Source organism: Gobius niger (assembly GCF_951799975.1).
Source record: "Gobius niger genome assembly, chromosome: 15".
Lineage (NCBI taxonomy): Eukaryota > Metazoa > Chordata > Actinopteri > Gobiiformes > Gobiidae > Gobius > Gobius niger.
In genome coordinates, this window is record NC_136866.1 from 9,924,661 (window position 1) to 9,939,949 (window position 15,289).

Consider the following 15,289-nt stretch of genomic DNA (forward strand, 5'->3'; position numbering starts at 1 on the left):
AGGTAGCTCACATTTGACAGATAAAAATCCCAATGGGCCTTAACTATATTTGTTGAAAACCCCCCTGGCTACCTTGTTTGTTTGTGTGAGTAACCCTTCGTGTCACTTCCCCCTCTCCAGCACAAGCTAAATTGGACCCTTAGCTAGCCCACCGCAAATCCCGGTGAGGAAACACATACAAATTAGGTCGACATCCAGCTCTGGCACGGTCCAGGAAGGGCTGAGGAGTACGTCTCAATAACGGCTTTGAGATACCCGGACTATTGACAGCTTCACCGCAATTAGGGTCGACTGGGGCAGAGGAGCCAATTAGGCCTCTCACATGGGATGCACAGGTGATGGATCGGAGCGCACGCGTGTTTGTGCGCGGAGGTCAAATTCCGACGACCTACTGTATATGTTCACAGCTCCCACCCGCCGCCTGTAAGAGGATTTCAGAACACGGAGCGGATACAGTCAGAACACGGAGCGGGAACAGTAAGTGGACGACGTCTTGATTTGTGAAGGAAACGATGTCAGTAAGCAATCGTTCAAAAGTAATACAGGCATGCGGGCCGGCAGTACGCAGGGACAACAAGACTAAGGCGATCGCTCATCTGCTTTGTCTTGACCCGCCGTAATTCATGTGAGATGAGCAGATTGAGCAGAGGCAAAACATAAGGAAGAAGGACGGACGGACGATTTGAGCTATGGTAAAAGCTGCAATAATAGTGGAGGTGACAGTCATCAAACTGCTCCTACTTTCAATGATTCATATCTGACATATGCAATAAAAAAGGTACAGTGTATTGCCCAAGGACACAAGGGCAGCGTGCATTGGCACTAGCAGAGATGAAGAACGTTTGGATCAGTTTGTGGGAACGCACAATTGTTTCTACTTTGCACAGCTCTCACCACCAAAACAAGTTTTTCCCCCGAATCCGAGTCAAGATACATGTCAGGGGACAAATCCTTTTTGCTTATGATTTTACTTTTGGCTTTGGAGGCATTAAATTAAGCCTAACATCCCCCCCCTCCCTCCTCTATATTTACAGTAGCAAAGCAGAGCGCTGAGTCACTCCTCTCCCCACCTAATTGAGTTTAGACTGGGGACACGTGAATCGCATTGGGCCCAGTCACATTTCCCTCATTGGCTCCGAGTGAATACTGTCTCTGTCCCTCTCTTCCCTCTCACCCAGACCACACACACACACACACACACACACACACACACACACACACACACACACACACACACGCACACACACACTAGCACTTCTGAACTCAGCTACACCGCACACGCCGCATAAAAGCATTAACTGTGGCCAAATCAGTTTAATGCACTGCAAAATTATTGATGAAGTACTATAAGAGTAACTGGCCTCGTCCCAACAGGAGGCTGCCGGGCACTGACCCAATACCCAAAGAAATGAGATGAAATTGGACAAAAACGAATACTTCTTTGCACTCACTTGCGACACAAATCTAATAGGAGGAAAGCCTGTACAATGGCACTGTAGCTTCTATTATTATCTTCAATAAAACATCAAAAAAGGTAAAGTGTTAGGTGTGACACAGATTATGATTCCACAGCTTGAAAATTGCTTCAATGGCTGAAGAAGAAAGGGTTGGTGGAGGCTTAAAATACGCCCCAAAAAATGTTGCACGGCGTGAAAGTGATAGTGAATGATTTTAATGTCACTTCACTTGATCCTTTTGCAGTGTGGTGATTGCATGAGTGGGTTTCCAAGCACTTCAGCTCGGTAGTCTACAAGTCTGACTTACTCAGACAAGATCCTGTCTGAAACCCTGGTGCTGCACATTACTGTTACTGTAGAAAATAGCTTGTGCTAATTCTAAGTAGTACTTGCAATGTAGCACCTGGCTTTAGTGTATCAGGCCCGGAGTGTTTTTAACAGACTTCTCGGTTCTTGCTAATCACACCCCGTGGGTATGGACTCTTATATAGACATCGGCACTCACCCAGAGCCTAAGTATCGGTATCACATCGGACTGAAATAAGCTGGGACTGAAACAAAACTACAGTAATTGCTCTACCACTGAGCCACTGACCGTTGAGTAACACTTTAGAATACGGCCCGGTAACTCCTAGGTAGTTACTGTGGTACTTACATAGTAATACCAGGTACTTACAGTGGTAAGTTTAGGTAACTACAGTGGTACTTCATAGTGAACGTCAGTAGTAACACTTAAAGTGGTAGTTTCTATATATTATAACAATGTAAGTACTAGATATTTACTGGCAAGTAATGAGTACGTAGAATTGAAGCTACCAGATATTTCAAGTATTAGTTACTGGGTACTTTTAGAGGTAAGTCCTAGACACTCAGTGATATATAGTAAGAATTGGCATAAAAGTGGGTTATGGTAACTGGTACCGATATGATTGTTGCTTATGATAATGATGACTTTATAATACAAAATAAAAACAATCATTTAATAACACGTTTCTTTGTTTTGATTACAGTGTTTTCCTTGTGCATGAAACTTGTTTTTAAATGGTAATCTCTGTATTGCTACAGTCTTCTGTAGTTCTGTACTACTTATTCCAAGAACCTTGTTTCCTTTATGTTGTTTTATAGTCATACAATATTCACTAAATCATACATGATTTCTAGAAATTACCACTGAATGTATCTAGAAGTACCACATTTACTACCAAGGAGTAGTATCCTTGAATAACCACAATAAGTACTATAGATCCATCCATCCATCCATCCATCCATCCATCCATCCATTTCCTTCCACTTGTCCATTGCCGGGTCGTGGGGGCCGCCGGTGGAGCTGCCCAAATCACATTGCACCAGCCCCTCATGGCTCCTCCTGCAGGTGGTGGGTCCATGGGAGGACAGTCTCACGATTAAACGGGCCTGTTGGTCTCTCATAAGGAGCTTCTGAACCGCTCTCTGTCTGACCCGTCACTTAGGACCCGTTTGCCATGGTAGACCCTACCAGGGGCACCAAGCCCCCGACAACAGAGCTCCTAGGATCCTTCAGGTGCTCAAACCCCTCCACCACGTTAAGGTGGCAGTTCCAGGAGGGGAAGTACTATAGATGTACCACATAATTACTAGTAATTACCACTGTAAGTACCACAGATTAACAAGCCTTTTTATCTATTAGTTACCACTGCATGTACCTAAAAGTACCACTAATATTATTTAATTACTGTAAGTGCCATATTCTAAAGTGTTACCGCTGAGGCTTTAGGCGCATGTTATTTATTTATTACTTATTAGCATTTTGAGAGTTTAGCTCCTTATGACAAACAGCCACCTATAACCTGAAACGTTTTGCAGTGTGGCTTTAACAAAAACATATTTTTCTATCTAGATGACAGCTGTCACGCACGCCTGTGTAAACTGAGGAATCTGAAATCCTTTTCACAAATGCTTGTCTGCCACCATAAGTCTATCTGCCAGCCCCGCATTCATCTGTGTTGTGAAGCCATTACATGTGTACATGTGAACACAGCTGTGCCCGCCATATGCCGGCCCCCGGTGTTGTGATGCCTCCCTGACACTTGATTACATGCGACATTGTTTCGAATGGAGCCAACATCTGGATAATTTATACCGCAGCGGGACAGCACGCAGCAGACTGAGAGCTGCCTGTGTCTGCGTCTGTGTCGTGATGAGCTCCTTCCAGTTTGATAGAGCATTTGTATATTTATGAAGCCATGAATTAATTGGCAGGGCACACATTTAATCACGGGCTGCCTTTTCCCCTGGAGGATGAGCTACTTTCAAAGGAGGAAGTGCCGAACGCATTACGGGAAAGTTCAACTGGGGCGGTTTTAATCGACGTCAGGTAAAGGATGCACGGTGCAAAAAATAAATAATAAATAAAATATCTATGCAAAATAACTATTCTCCTGGCGCCAGAGACGATGAGTCACGGGCAGATGGCGACGGGTTATTAGTCACTCCAGATGTGAGAATGTGCTCTCATTTTCTGGACAGCGCAGGACACACCTGGAAAGGCAAACCTGAGAGGTAAGAATCCGATCTAATTGGTCTTTCTTTTATCATCACGGATCCTGAGTTTAGGATATGATGAATAAGATGTCTCCCTTTCCTCCTCCTCAACCATGACTTCAGCGATGCCTCCTCAGCTCCAGCGCAGCTCTCTCTGGAGGTGACACTGGGAGCCTGGGCTGAGGCAGGAAGGAGCCTTTAAAAGCACATCCACACTGCCGCTTTTTACTTATTCATTGTGCCCCAGTTTGCGTTGGGGAGATCGCTCTTCTCCACAATGAGCGGGAACACTGCTGAGAGAAAATCCGTTTGGCTTTTCTTTTCTTTTTTTTTCCTTTTTTACTGCCAACAGAGAGCGATTCAGGCGAGCACAGCCCAAAAGTCCCCGCATCGAATATTAGCCTCTGATGTGAGAAGGCATATTATCTCCAGCTGGTTTGATGGAGAGCGTTAGGTGACTATACGACGATACGAGCTTGTCTTAAAACAGCGCACATCATTACAGCGCTCAACTGTCACGCCGTGTTAGCCAGGAGTTTTGGGGGTTTGCGAGGGATGTGCACGCATGCAGTTATTTCAATTTTGACTGATCAAGCCGAAGACACAGAGAGCAGTGCAGGCAACAACATACTTTTGCTTCAGAGCCATGGGTTGATCAAAATGTGCGCCCCTCTATTAGTTCACAAATAATCAGATTTATCAGACTTGCTTCGAAATACAAACATCTATAAAAAAATGTTTTCCAACGGCTCTTTGAAATGAACGCATCCCAAAGAAAAAAGCAATCTGAAATGTAGTCATCTGACAGAGCACTTAACCGTCGACCACCACAAACCGGGATAAAACATTTCTTTGACTAAATTATGTATCGTGTTTGTAGAAGCACTCCAGTGTGCGCTCAAATAAAAGCAATGCCAGCTCTAAATATTATGCGTGAACTCGGTTTGTGAGACCCAAGCCCAGATAAATGGACTGGGTTTCCGTAGGAAGGGCATCTGGCATTCAGTTTCCAGATCAGTTTGGTCTAATCACACTCGCTGGGAGAGCTGAAAAAGCTTCTGTGGTGAGATATCATGCTTTGTTGACGCCTAAAACATTCATTTGAGTACCTCAGCATTAATATTTGATATAAAGTCTATGTAAAGAATGAGAGACTGGGCTGGTTAGGATTCCTATAGGGTGTTTTCAAGAACGTCATCAATCTGGTCCAGAACTGGAAGTGTATCATGTTGGAGATACAGCTCACGCCAATTAATGAGACGGATTATCAATTTTGGACAAAAAACACGCACGGTTTCGCGATAAACCCTCGAGGTCGGACCCCAAAACTTCTCACACGGTTGACCAGTAGTTTGTTTATTGGGGATGAAGATTCATAGAAAAAAACGGATGCCAGTTAGCTCAGTGGCGATCTCGCAATCTTGCCTCATAGGTGAATCATTTTTTTTTTTTTTATCAATGTGATTTGATATCATGCTCTTTATACGAAATCGACATAACACTCTTAGAAATTTGTGTAAACATTTTCTGGGGGTAAATTTCCCACCTCTAACTAGAGGTCATGTTACCCTTGCTAATTGAAAATGTTATGTCACCATTGGTCTTGTTAAAAATGAACCTACACAAACATATAATCCACGTACCTGCTACAACATGAGCTGCACAAATTCGGATGTTATCCAGGTTTTCCCATCCAAATTCTGATAGAGGCTTGCAATCCATAATCATCTCCTTTCTTTAGATAATTGTTCTGTCTGCTCGCTCTTATTTTGCACAGCTCTGGGTAAACGGTAATTCTGCAAAGCAGTTTCTCTGTCTGATTTATTGTGACAGCCGAGAACGCGACAATAATTCACAATTTTGCTGTTTCAAACTTCGCGGTACTGTTTGTTTTGATTGGTGAGTACATGGGTGAGTATCGCCATCATGTCCGACATCGGAAAAGTGACGTCACAGGAAAATACTCTATTTGGCCTGGAGCTCCTTCTGCCGGCAATAGGAAAAATTAAACATTCAAACTTTTACTTTCATCTATGCCATGCAAATCAATGGTGCACAGCGCACACTTTGAGAGCATCACTGGCTCCTGGGATGGATTAAGGAGTTTAAAAATGTGGATGACAGTTTTGTGTTCCCTCTATGATGCAATAAAATCCAGGAAATACAACTCAGCTGTATAAGAAACGACCAAAGTCCTATAATAATGTTATATCTCAGTCCGTTTTCTTTGACATGTCTACTTAAATGCAATATAAAGCTATGAAACTTGATGTTATATCTGCATCTGTGCAGTGCATCGTATGTTCACACTTGAGCCCTAATAAAGATCAAGTAAATGAAAAATATACAGTAGCCTATGTACTGCAAAAAAAAAAAAAATTATCATCTAAGCTCTATAAAAAACACTTCCCAAAACCACAAGGCTTCAATCTGACAAGCTGCCATGTCCTTGACAGTGTGTACCTACTTCCAATTAACATCACAAACACGGGACACATATTCAAATCAGGTCTCTAGTGCGGCGCACACTGCAAAACACACACCGCCCGGTCATGTGAGGGCATACTGCGTGCACCTCCTAATCTCCAGCAATTGCTGTCTTGTATCTTTGTCTTTTCCGTCCGAGCTGCAGTAAATCCTGCTGCGCCATCCTCCTGACCTCGCCTTCATAAACTTCCGGTTTGAGCTGGCAATGTCAATCTTCTAATAAAAGGTCAAAAGGTCCGCTTGAAGAGTGGATGATGTACATTGGTGTTGTCATGGCAACATCATGGCGGTGCATTGTAACTGTTCCGTTTAGTTCATTTTTTTTTTCTGCCTCCTCTGTCTGAATATTTTATACCCTCTCAGTTTGAATCACATCTGGGCACATTTGTTTCAGTGTTTTACATTCTAAAGCTAAAAGAGCTTTCCCACAAAAGTCCCAGGTTAGGTTTCTGTCACTCTCTGCAGGTAAACAGTGGGGTATTAATTGCGAATTAACGCCGCGTTCAAGTTGATCTCCAGGAAATTTCCACTGGAACACGCGCCGACTCCGTAATTCTGACTGGGAAACTTGGGACGGAATCACCAAACCCGACACGGATCATTTAAAGATGGCCGCTGCGCCCTACGTGACGTGAAAGTAAAGAAAACAAATGTAAAGCTTCAATAAACCTCGTTGTGTGGTGGACGTCCCAAATACACTTGTTAAATGTCAACACGGATACGATTTTCTGCTTTGTTGCTTAATTGCTACAAGGAAAATATCAAAGTACTGAAATATGGCAATTATAAATATTCCAATATACTAATGTGAGAAGAGCTATTAGCAGTTTTACGCTAACAGTTGGTAACACCACTTTAAAGTGATAGTCTGGAAGTCTACATGTTTACAAATGTTATAAAATGTGCAAAACTAACCACCTGGTCTTGATGTAAAGTAAGTAATAATATATATTTATTATTTTTTTGCAAGGTTTACTCCACTCCAATGAGACAAGCTTTTCCTGTGAACCAGCCTGTCAGGTACCTGATCGGTAACTTTTGAAAATCCTGTCCCTGCTCTCCTCATTTTGCAAACTAAGACAGGCTTTCTGATTAAAGAGGGGACGTATTTGATTGTTATACTTTCAAATTTCACTCTATCTCTCCCCACTTTGCAAACTTACAGACTATCACTTTAATAGAACAATATCAATTTTCTAATGTCGGAGATAGATGAACTATTCCGGGAAGTTTAAAGGTACACTGCGTAACATTTTGGACTATACTGTTGCCATCAGTACAAAACATGCTCCTAATGACCAGCTCCACACAGTACATGCTATTACTGCTGTGAGAAAAGAAGAGAGAAAAGAATGGATTTGGATGGGAACCTAACCTGTCTAAATCTCAAATTCTGCTGACTTTAGTCGACATCTCCATGGAAACGAGCTGGAGACGTACCCACTCCCGGTAAAGTTATGTCATCTCTTGGGAGAGCTGAGCCGCTCACAGCAAAATCACACGTTTGTTCGAGGAATTTTTCGATGCTGAAAAGACATCTGTCATAAAATAAAAGCTTGTATTTCAATTTTATTTTTTGGGTAAAATTCTACGCGGTGTGGCTTTAAAGTAACACGGCAAAATTCTTCCTACAATGTCGCTCTGTGAAAACCGTCGATAAGATATATTTTTCCAACCTTGACTCCTCTCACACCATATATGATTAATTTTCTATTTGCATGCGATGCTTCCTTTACATTACTAATCCGAGACCATGGCGCTCTCTAACCCTTTGTGCTTGCAGACGAAGAGCACATTCACATATTCCTCAGAGCTTTAAGTGCCGTTGCTAATGACACTTTCTGTTTCTTCATTTGGAAGAGATGAGAACCTCAGAGGCGACGGGCGAAAGGACAGCTGCACGTCGCCAAAACCATTATTTCACACGTATTCATATGTATGGCCCACAATCCAAAGTGCTTCACAGTCAGTCCACACAACATATACAGATTGACATACTGCATGCATATTAGTTGTATTAGTGGCAAGGGATTATTTATATTTAAAACTGGACCGGACCAAAAGTGTTCCCGTAATACAGGACCAGAATGAGCGTGGCGTGCGGAAAAGCAGCTTATGCAAAAGGTGTTTAGTAATAACAGTGTTGGGAGCTGCTTTAGCGGGAGGAGGGACCGAGCCAGAGAGCCGCTAATTACACCGGAGTCAATCCAGCGGCCGGGTGGCGGGTGCACAATGTGTCGCCATTCATAAATGCAAGACCCACGAAGACACGAGGGCACAATAGTAAAAAAAAAAAAAACATATTATTTTCGGAATCTCTTCTGGTGCGGCCACAACACATCATCTTGGATACAGCGACGATTGGCACGGAATTGAATGCTTGCTTTGTGTAATACCGGTGCAAGGAGCAGTTCACACATTTCATTTCTTCACTTGCATCTTAAAGCCACGCTACGTAACATTTCACTCAATAAACATAACAGAAATACAACCATTACTTTTACTACAGATGATGTTTTTGTTGAAAAATACCTGAACAAACGCATGTCTTTGCTGTGAGCGTCTACATCTCGTCTCCATGGAGATGTTGACTAAGGCAGTCAAATATGAGATGTAAATGTGTTAGACCCTCATACAAATCCATTCTTTGATAACCCATAGGAATATTAGCTTTTCCTGTGTCTAGCTGATCATTGAGAACTTGTTATGCATAGCTGGAAACAGCATCAAAATATTACGCAGTGTGCCTTTAAGTTTTTGTGGCCATACCGCCTTTGCTCTGCCCAGTCCCGTCAGACCTTGGAAGCTAAGCAGGGAGGGGCCTGGCAGGACTTGGATGGGAGACCGTTTGGGAACAACAGGAAGCCTAGCGAATGTAGTGAGTGGTTGGTGGTGGTCGGAGGGGCCGATGGCGCAGACTGGTTGCCTCGCTTCCGTCAGTCTACCCCAGGGCAGCAGTAGCTTGCCACCACAGAGTATGGAGTGAACAAATAGTGCAATGTAAAGCATATTTTAGTGTGCAGAAAAGCGCTATATAAAACCAATGCATTATTGTTATTATTGTTATTATTGTTATTAAGCCTGAGTTCATATATGAAATTGTATGTTGGCAAAATTGAAATGTCTTGATGTCACGAAGTCACACATCAGCTAAACAGAATCCCTATCATCATCATCATCATCATCAGTAGCAGCAGCAGCAGCAGCAGCGCAGGTGACATTACAAAACGTGTTTGTGACAGAACATGGGCATCGCCAGGGAGACACGGCAGCGCTGCTCTCTGCGGTCACATCACAAAGAGACTGTGGCCATTTTACAGCTTCACACAGAACTGTCAGCCTCCTCACACTGTTCACCATTAAACACTCCCACACACAAACACAGCCTGGGCCCGGAACGACCAGCAAGACGCCGAGTTTTTAGACTCACAAATGGACAGTCAAACAGAAGCAATGACATTTCGTGACTAAATATGCTTTCCAGTTTTCCGAGCTATCCGAGTGACGGCGGAGAGAAATCTAGCAAGCATGTCGTTCCTGATAATGACCTGTTGGCCAAAAACTGATGGGAAATATGCAGACTTTATGGACAAGTGGATCTCATTATTGATTTTCAGAACATACTGAGATATAAACTAGCAATGCGTTTTGAAGTAGAATGAATTTGGACTAAAGTGGGTCATCACAGCTGGCCATTGTTTGAAGAGCATGTTCCTGCGCAACAAAAACAAAGACCCTTTAACTGCTTTAGCTTACGCCATTTATCTTCTTTTTTTTTTTTTTTATGAGCATCTTTGGACGACAGACGCCGCTGTGTCACATCCTCACACCTCTTCGCATCTTTGAAGGTGAAAGCATAAATTAGGAGTCTCCCTTTGATGAGCTAATGCATGTCTGTCACATCGGCGCAGCGCTATACGCCAAGTTACACACGGCTTGGCACCGTCTCTCTCCTGTCACTTCTCTATCTGCGTATGTGACCCAGAAGCTGCAGTTCAACCCTGGAGACTAAGAGCTGAAGCTAAAAACAACGCTCGTTTTGTGCAATGACCTATGGATGAGGGATGACGAGAAAGGACGTAACCCTTGGACGGCGTGACAATGGTTTAAATGAATAGTTTGGGTAAATGCGAGAGAGTGCTGCGGCTTTAAACAGGACGTTACACGCAAACTGCACTGCACTGCGTTTCCTATGGGGAAAACAGTGCAGTAAATGAGAGGGAAGTGTCTTGAAGGCAGAGGGGAGAGACAGAGGCGCAGCAGTTCTGTGGAAAAACCTAGAGGCACAAGGTATTCTGGTGAACGGTAATTGGTAAACACTGCATAAAGTGAAAAATATCGTCTGATGATGGCAAATTCCGGGTCGAATCAATGGTAAAGAAGATGTTTTGTCGCTGATTGTTGTAGGATGAATTTGAAAAACATTACAAATGATGGGTCAAATAAAACTGACCACAGCCCTGTTAGTTAATATAATGTATATAATTGAACTGTGCGAACAGTTGAGATGTGTGGGAGGTATTTGTGCGAGCGACAAACAAGTTGCAGCAACAGCAGTTTATGCTCAACCACCTCCTCTTTTCACTGGAACGGATAGTGCAGCCTTAAAGTGCATATGACAGGTTTTAATGCTTTTGAAACGATGACTTAGTTAGTTGTAAGTAATGATTATAATTTCATTTTTAGTGAAGTTGCAAATTAATTAATATTTGAATGTTTAAAGCAGCACTAAGTAACTCATGCCTCTAAAGGCCATAAGCGCCACTGCAGGTGTCGTAGCATCGTAGGTTTTTTTACTCATTAATTGTCCGTGAGAGTAAATACTACGCTGACAGAAAAGACAAGGGGAGAGAGAGATATTGTACATCCAATTACACACTTTTTTCACTCAAACTTGGCTGTAAATACTTTTTAATGTGGAGCTAGCCCGCAGTTAGCTTTGACCGTTAGCCGGTTAGCTTCTTCTTCGTGATTCCATTAGTGTGTGGCAGGGAAGTTGCAATTGTGGTTTTCTGGCCAGAGACACCAGGGGGAGATGAAAGACCCCCCCAATCATCCCATTAACACTTGTATAACCCCCAGAGGGACTACGGAAAGGATTTATTAAGGTAGACATGTTACTTTGTGGTGCTTTAAGCTACTGACAGGAAGTGACATAGATAGAGGTAAAGTTCCAGAACCGTTTAACTAATTTCCCATTGACACAGCATTTGTTGGCACTGCAACAGTTTGAAATTGTTTGCCTCCATCTATGTCACTCCCTGTCAGTGTCCAATAAGGAAGTGAAACTATAAACACCACAAAAATGGTCAAACTAAAGAAAACGGGGTGACATTTTTAGCAAAATCTTAAATAGAATTGTGTTATGTTATGTTATGTTATGTTTTGGCAAAACTTGTGTCTAATGTGTCATATGCACTTTAACTGTAAATGTATTAGTAGTATGTGCAGCCTCAGTGGAACATTTGTCTCCAGTCGGTTTGCCTCTCTGGTTTATGATGACAGCCCTGAGTTAGAGCGACTCTCGCGGTGTTCAGCAAATATCCAGCACAGTCTGCTTATCCACGGCTCCGCATCCTGCCATCTTTAGCTGTCTTATTAATGTCCCGCTCGTGTAGCGGCCTCTGACAACTGCCCTGTCACCCAGCGCTCCCAAAAACCTCCGTCACCGCTCAATCACCGGAGAACAGCATTGACTTTATTCTAGCAGCTTAGAGTAGCCACGTGGCTTGAGGGCATGTTGGCAATCCGGTTACAAATAAGGAAGGACACTGCGAGATGTTCAGTTCAAATTGACTCGATGGGAGCGAGCAACATGTTTCAAAGGCTGGGGCAGCTCAAAGTAAGTAAAAAGAGGAGGATAATCAAAGCAACTGATCTAGTTAAATGGAAATAAAAGGGAAATTTGGAGACGTGATCAGGCGTCCAATGCATCTGCTATGAATAGATTTACAAATGTTGTCAGCATGTCAAAATAACATTATGCCATCATTGAATTGCCAGTGTAATGTTAAATACTGCAACGTTAACATTAAAGTATTTCAACTTTACACTGCTCTTTTGTTTACTTTTTATTAGGGATAGATGGTGCCAGATATTTCCTGTTTGATAACTAAAAAACCTAATAATAACAGGGCTAGTATGTTTATAGGATAGAATCGATACTTTCAATACAGGGTCAGTCTGTGGCCGATGATAAACAATCAAGGCAGATTTTGACCAAATCAATTTTTGACGTTCAATCTCAGTCTCTCAAGACATTCAGAACATTCTAATGCATAGGATGTTCACTCGCTGCTACTCACTACTGACCGAGGCAAGAGCATAATGAAGGCGCAGACTCTTTATAAATCATCATTTCGTCTTCCATTACTTCATTCTGACTCGATGTGAATACATATCCGACATTTCTATAGAAGTCGGAGTCAGAGCACGGCTCTGTTCCCTCCATGTGCATCTCAGACCGTTATGGAAAACATCTCTATTCATTGCTGTTGGTGTGGTCTTTTTATTCCCCGTGGTTGCCTTGGTGATGCACATCAGTAAAGCACGACTGATTCCAGCTTTTTTAACAACCATTTACGAGTAAAATCTACAAGGGTTTGGGGACTCCACCCCCTCCCCTCGCCCCCCATAATATAGCATTTGTAGATGCTGAATCTCAGTGTTTTAAGGTTGCATAGACTTTGCCCAGGACCTTACCTGTTTGCCTGGTAACTATGAGCAATCTTTATAACACCTGTCCATTTTGTAGTCTTATGGGAACTCTATCACCTTTTTCTATCACAAAAGATATTTATAGTAGGAACCATTTTTCCAACCTTCGTTCATTACATGTCATTCAAAGGTTCTGTACTGAAGCGCTCAAAGTAAACCACAGATGACAGTGAGTGTAATGGAAGGTGGTGCAGCGGTTGAATCATACCTGCCAATGAGGAGAAACTCCCCGAACACGCCCAGCCTCCTCATGGCCATGAGCAGCCCACGCACTGTCATGCCCTCGCAGAAGCACACCACCACTCGCGCTTTGGGCAGACGCTCCCTCAGCTTCCTCAGCAGCCGGTCGAAGTGGCGCTCTCCCGCGTTACTGTAGATTTTGTCTGAGTGAGCAATGCACAAGCCCTCCTGAGAGGCGATCTCTTTAAAGGCCTCCATACCACTCTCGCCGTAGTTTCCTGACAAGAAAGAAAATGTGTTATTGCGGCGACACAACAGAAATAGGGCTCAAAATATATATATATATATATATATATATATATATATATATATATATATATATATATATATATATATATATATATATATAGCTCTGATTAGAGATTCTAAAAGATGTTTACATACACTTTATAAAAAGACACATTTGCATTTTTAGTCACTGTCTGACCAGAATTAACTTTTACTTTTTTTAATCAATTTTAGGTCAAATTCCAGAAGAATGAGAGATAGAATTTTCTACATAGATTAATACTACTTTTTACAAAACCTTTACATACATTTCACTACTATTTGATAGCATTGCCTTTCGACTGTAAAACTTGGGTCAAATGTTTCACAAGTTTCTCACAATAGTTGGCAGTAATTTTGGTCCATTTCTCCAAACAGAACTGGTGTAACTGAGCCAATATAATGTGTAGGCCACCTTGCGTTCCCATACATTTTCAACTGGATTCAGATCAGAACTTTGTGATGACCACAAAACATTGACTTTGTAATCCTTAAGCCGCGTTGTAACCAGAATTGGCCGTATGCTTTGGAAGATCTGCGCCCAAGCTTTAACTTCCTGACTGATGTCTTGAGATGTTGTTCCAATATTTCCACATAGTGGTCTTTCTTTATGATGTCATCTATTTTGTGAAGTGCACCAGTCCCTCCCACAGCAAAACAACCCGCAGCATGATGCTGTGGGGTTGATCACACAGATTTACTTAGTGCATATATAGTATTATGTTGCATTATATATTTTGATCTTTTGTTTACAAAGGTGTAAACTTGGCTAATAGTTGTAAGTTCGACATCTAAAGTTTTAAGTATAGTCAGTCCTTGAATAAACAATGATCAAAGTGCACAAATAAGTGCTTTGAGCTTTGTAATTACAGCTGTGCTGGTGGCTCGACCTCTCTGCAGCTGCTGACCCGCTCATGGAGCGACGCTGACGTAAAGCTCTGATCCTCTGTTAATCACAGTCACTGAGTTTACACTGATTGCAATCAAAGTCCAAACAGGTGAAGACAGCAGAACATCAGGTCTCTACAGTCTGAATCTTCTCCCCTTATTTAGAGGCTGGGTGTTTCATGCTCTGATATATCCATTAAAGCTCACAGCTCTTTGACTTTGCACCTCACTCACAGTCCATTATCCATTATATACATCCTCCAATGCAAAGATGAAGACTGAAACTTTCACCCAACCCACTGAAATGACCATGTATAAACATTTAAGTTTTAATTGTATTCTTTTATTAAAAATTGGACAGTGCAAAAAAGTGGTGAAGAGCTGGACGCCTGCAGAGAAGAGAGCCCCCATGTTCCAGCCATGTCCTAGAGTGTCGAATGAGCCCAGACCTGTTCACCACAACTGCCTCTAAAATTCTGCACTGTCGCTCAAAACGTTGTTACTTCGGGTCCGAAGTGCCGTCATGCACGAGCTTAATATAGAACCTGCAGTTACGCGTAAGACCTGAGGTGGCAGTAGTGAGCATAAAAGGACCAACTTGCATCTAGTCTCTTTAAGGAACAGTGTCCAGTAACAAGCGCACTTAGGGGGTCAACTATCAAGGCAGGTGATAAATAGCGAGAGCAAGCAAGAATGTAATATAGATATTTGTG

The 15,289-nt window shown here is 42.5% G+C and overlaps 1 protein-coding gene across 4 annotated transcripts in view; it reads right to left on the reverse strand.

The window, feature by feature from the left end:
* Positions 1-15,289, reverse strand: part of grm1a (glutamate receptor, metabotropic 1a) — a gene marked incomplete at its 3' end in the record, with an annotated part of 33,506 nt that overhangs the window by 13,534 nt on the left and 4,683 nt on the right. For all 4 annotated transcript variants that reach the window (XM_079571952.1, XM_079571951.1, XM_079571953.1 and 1 more), the window contains exon 3: positions 13,390-13,639. In XM_079571952.1, coding sequence (XP_079428078.1) covers positions 13,390-13,639 — 250 coding nt within the window. The remainder of the gene's footprint in view (positions 1-13,389; positions 13,640-15,289) is intronic.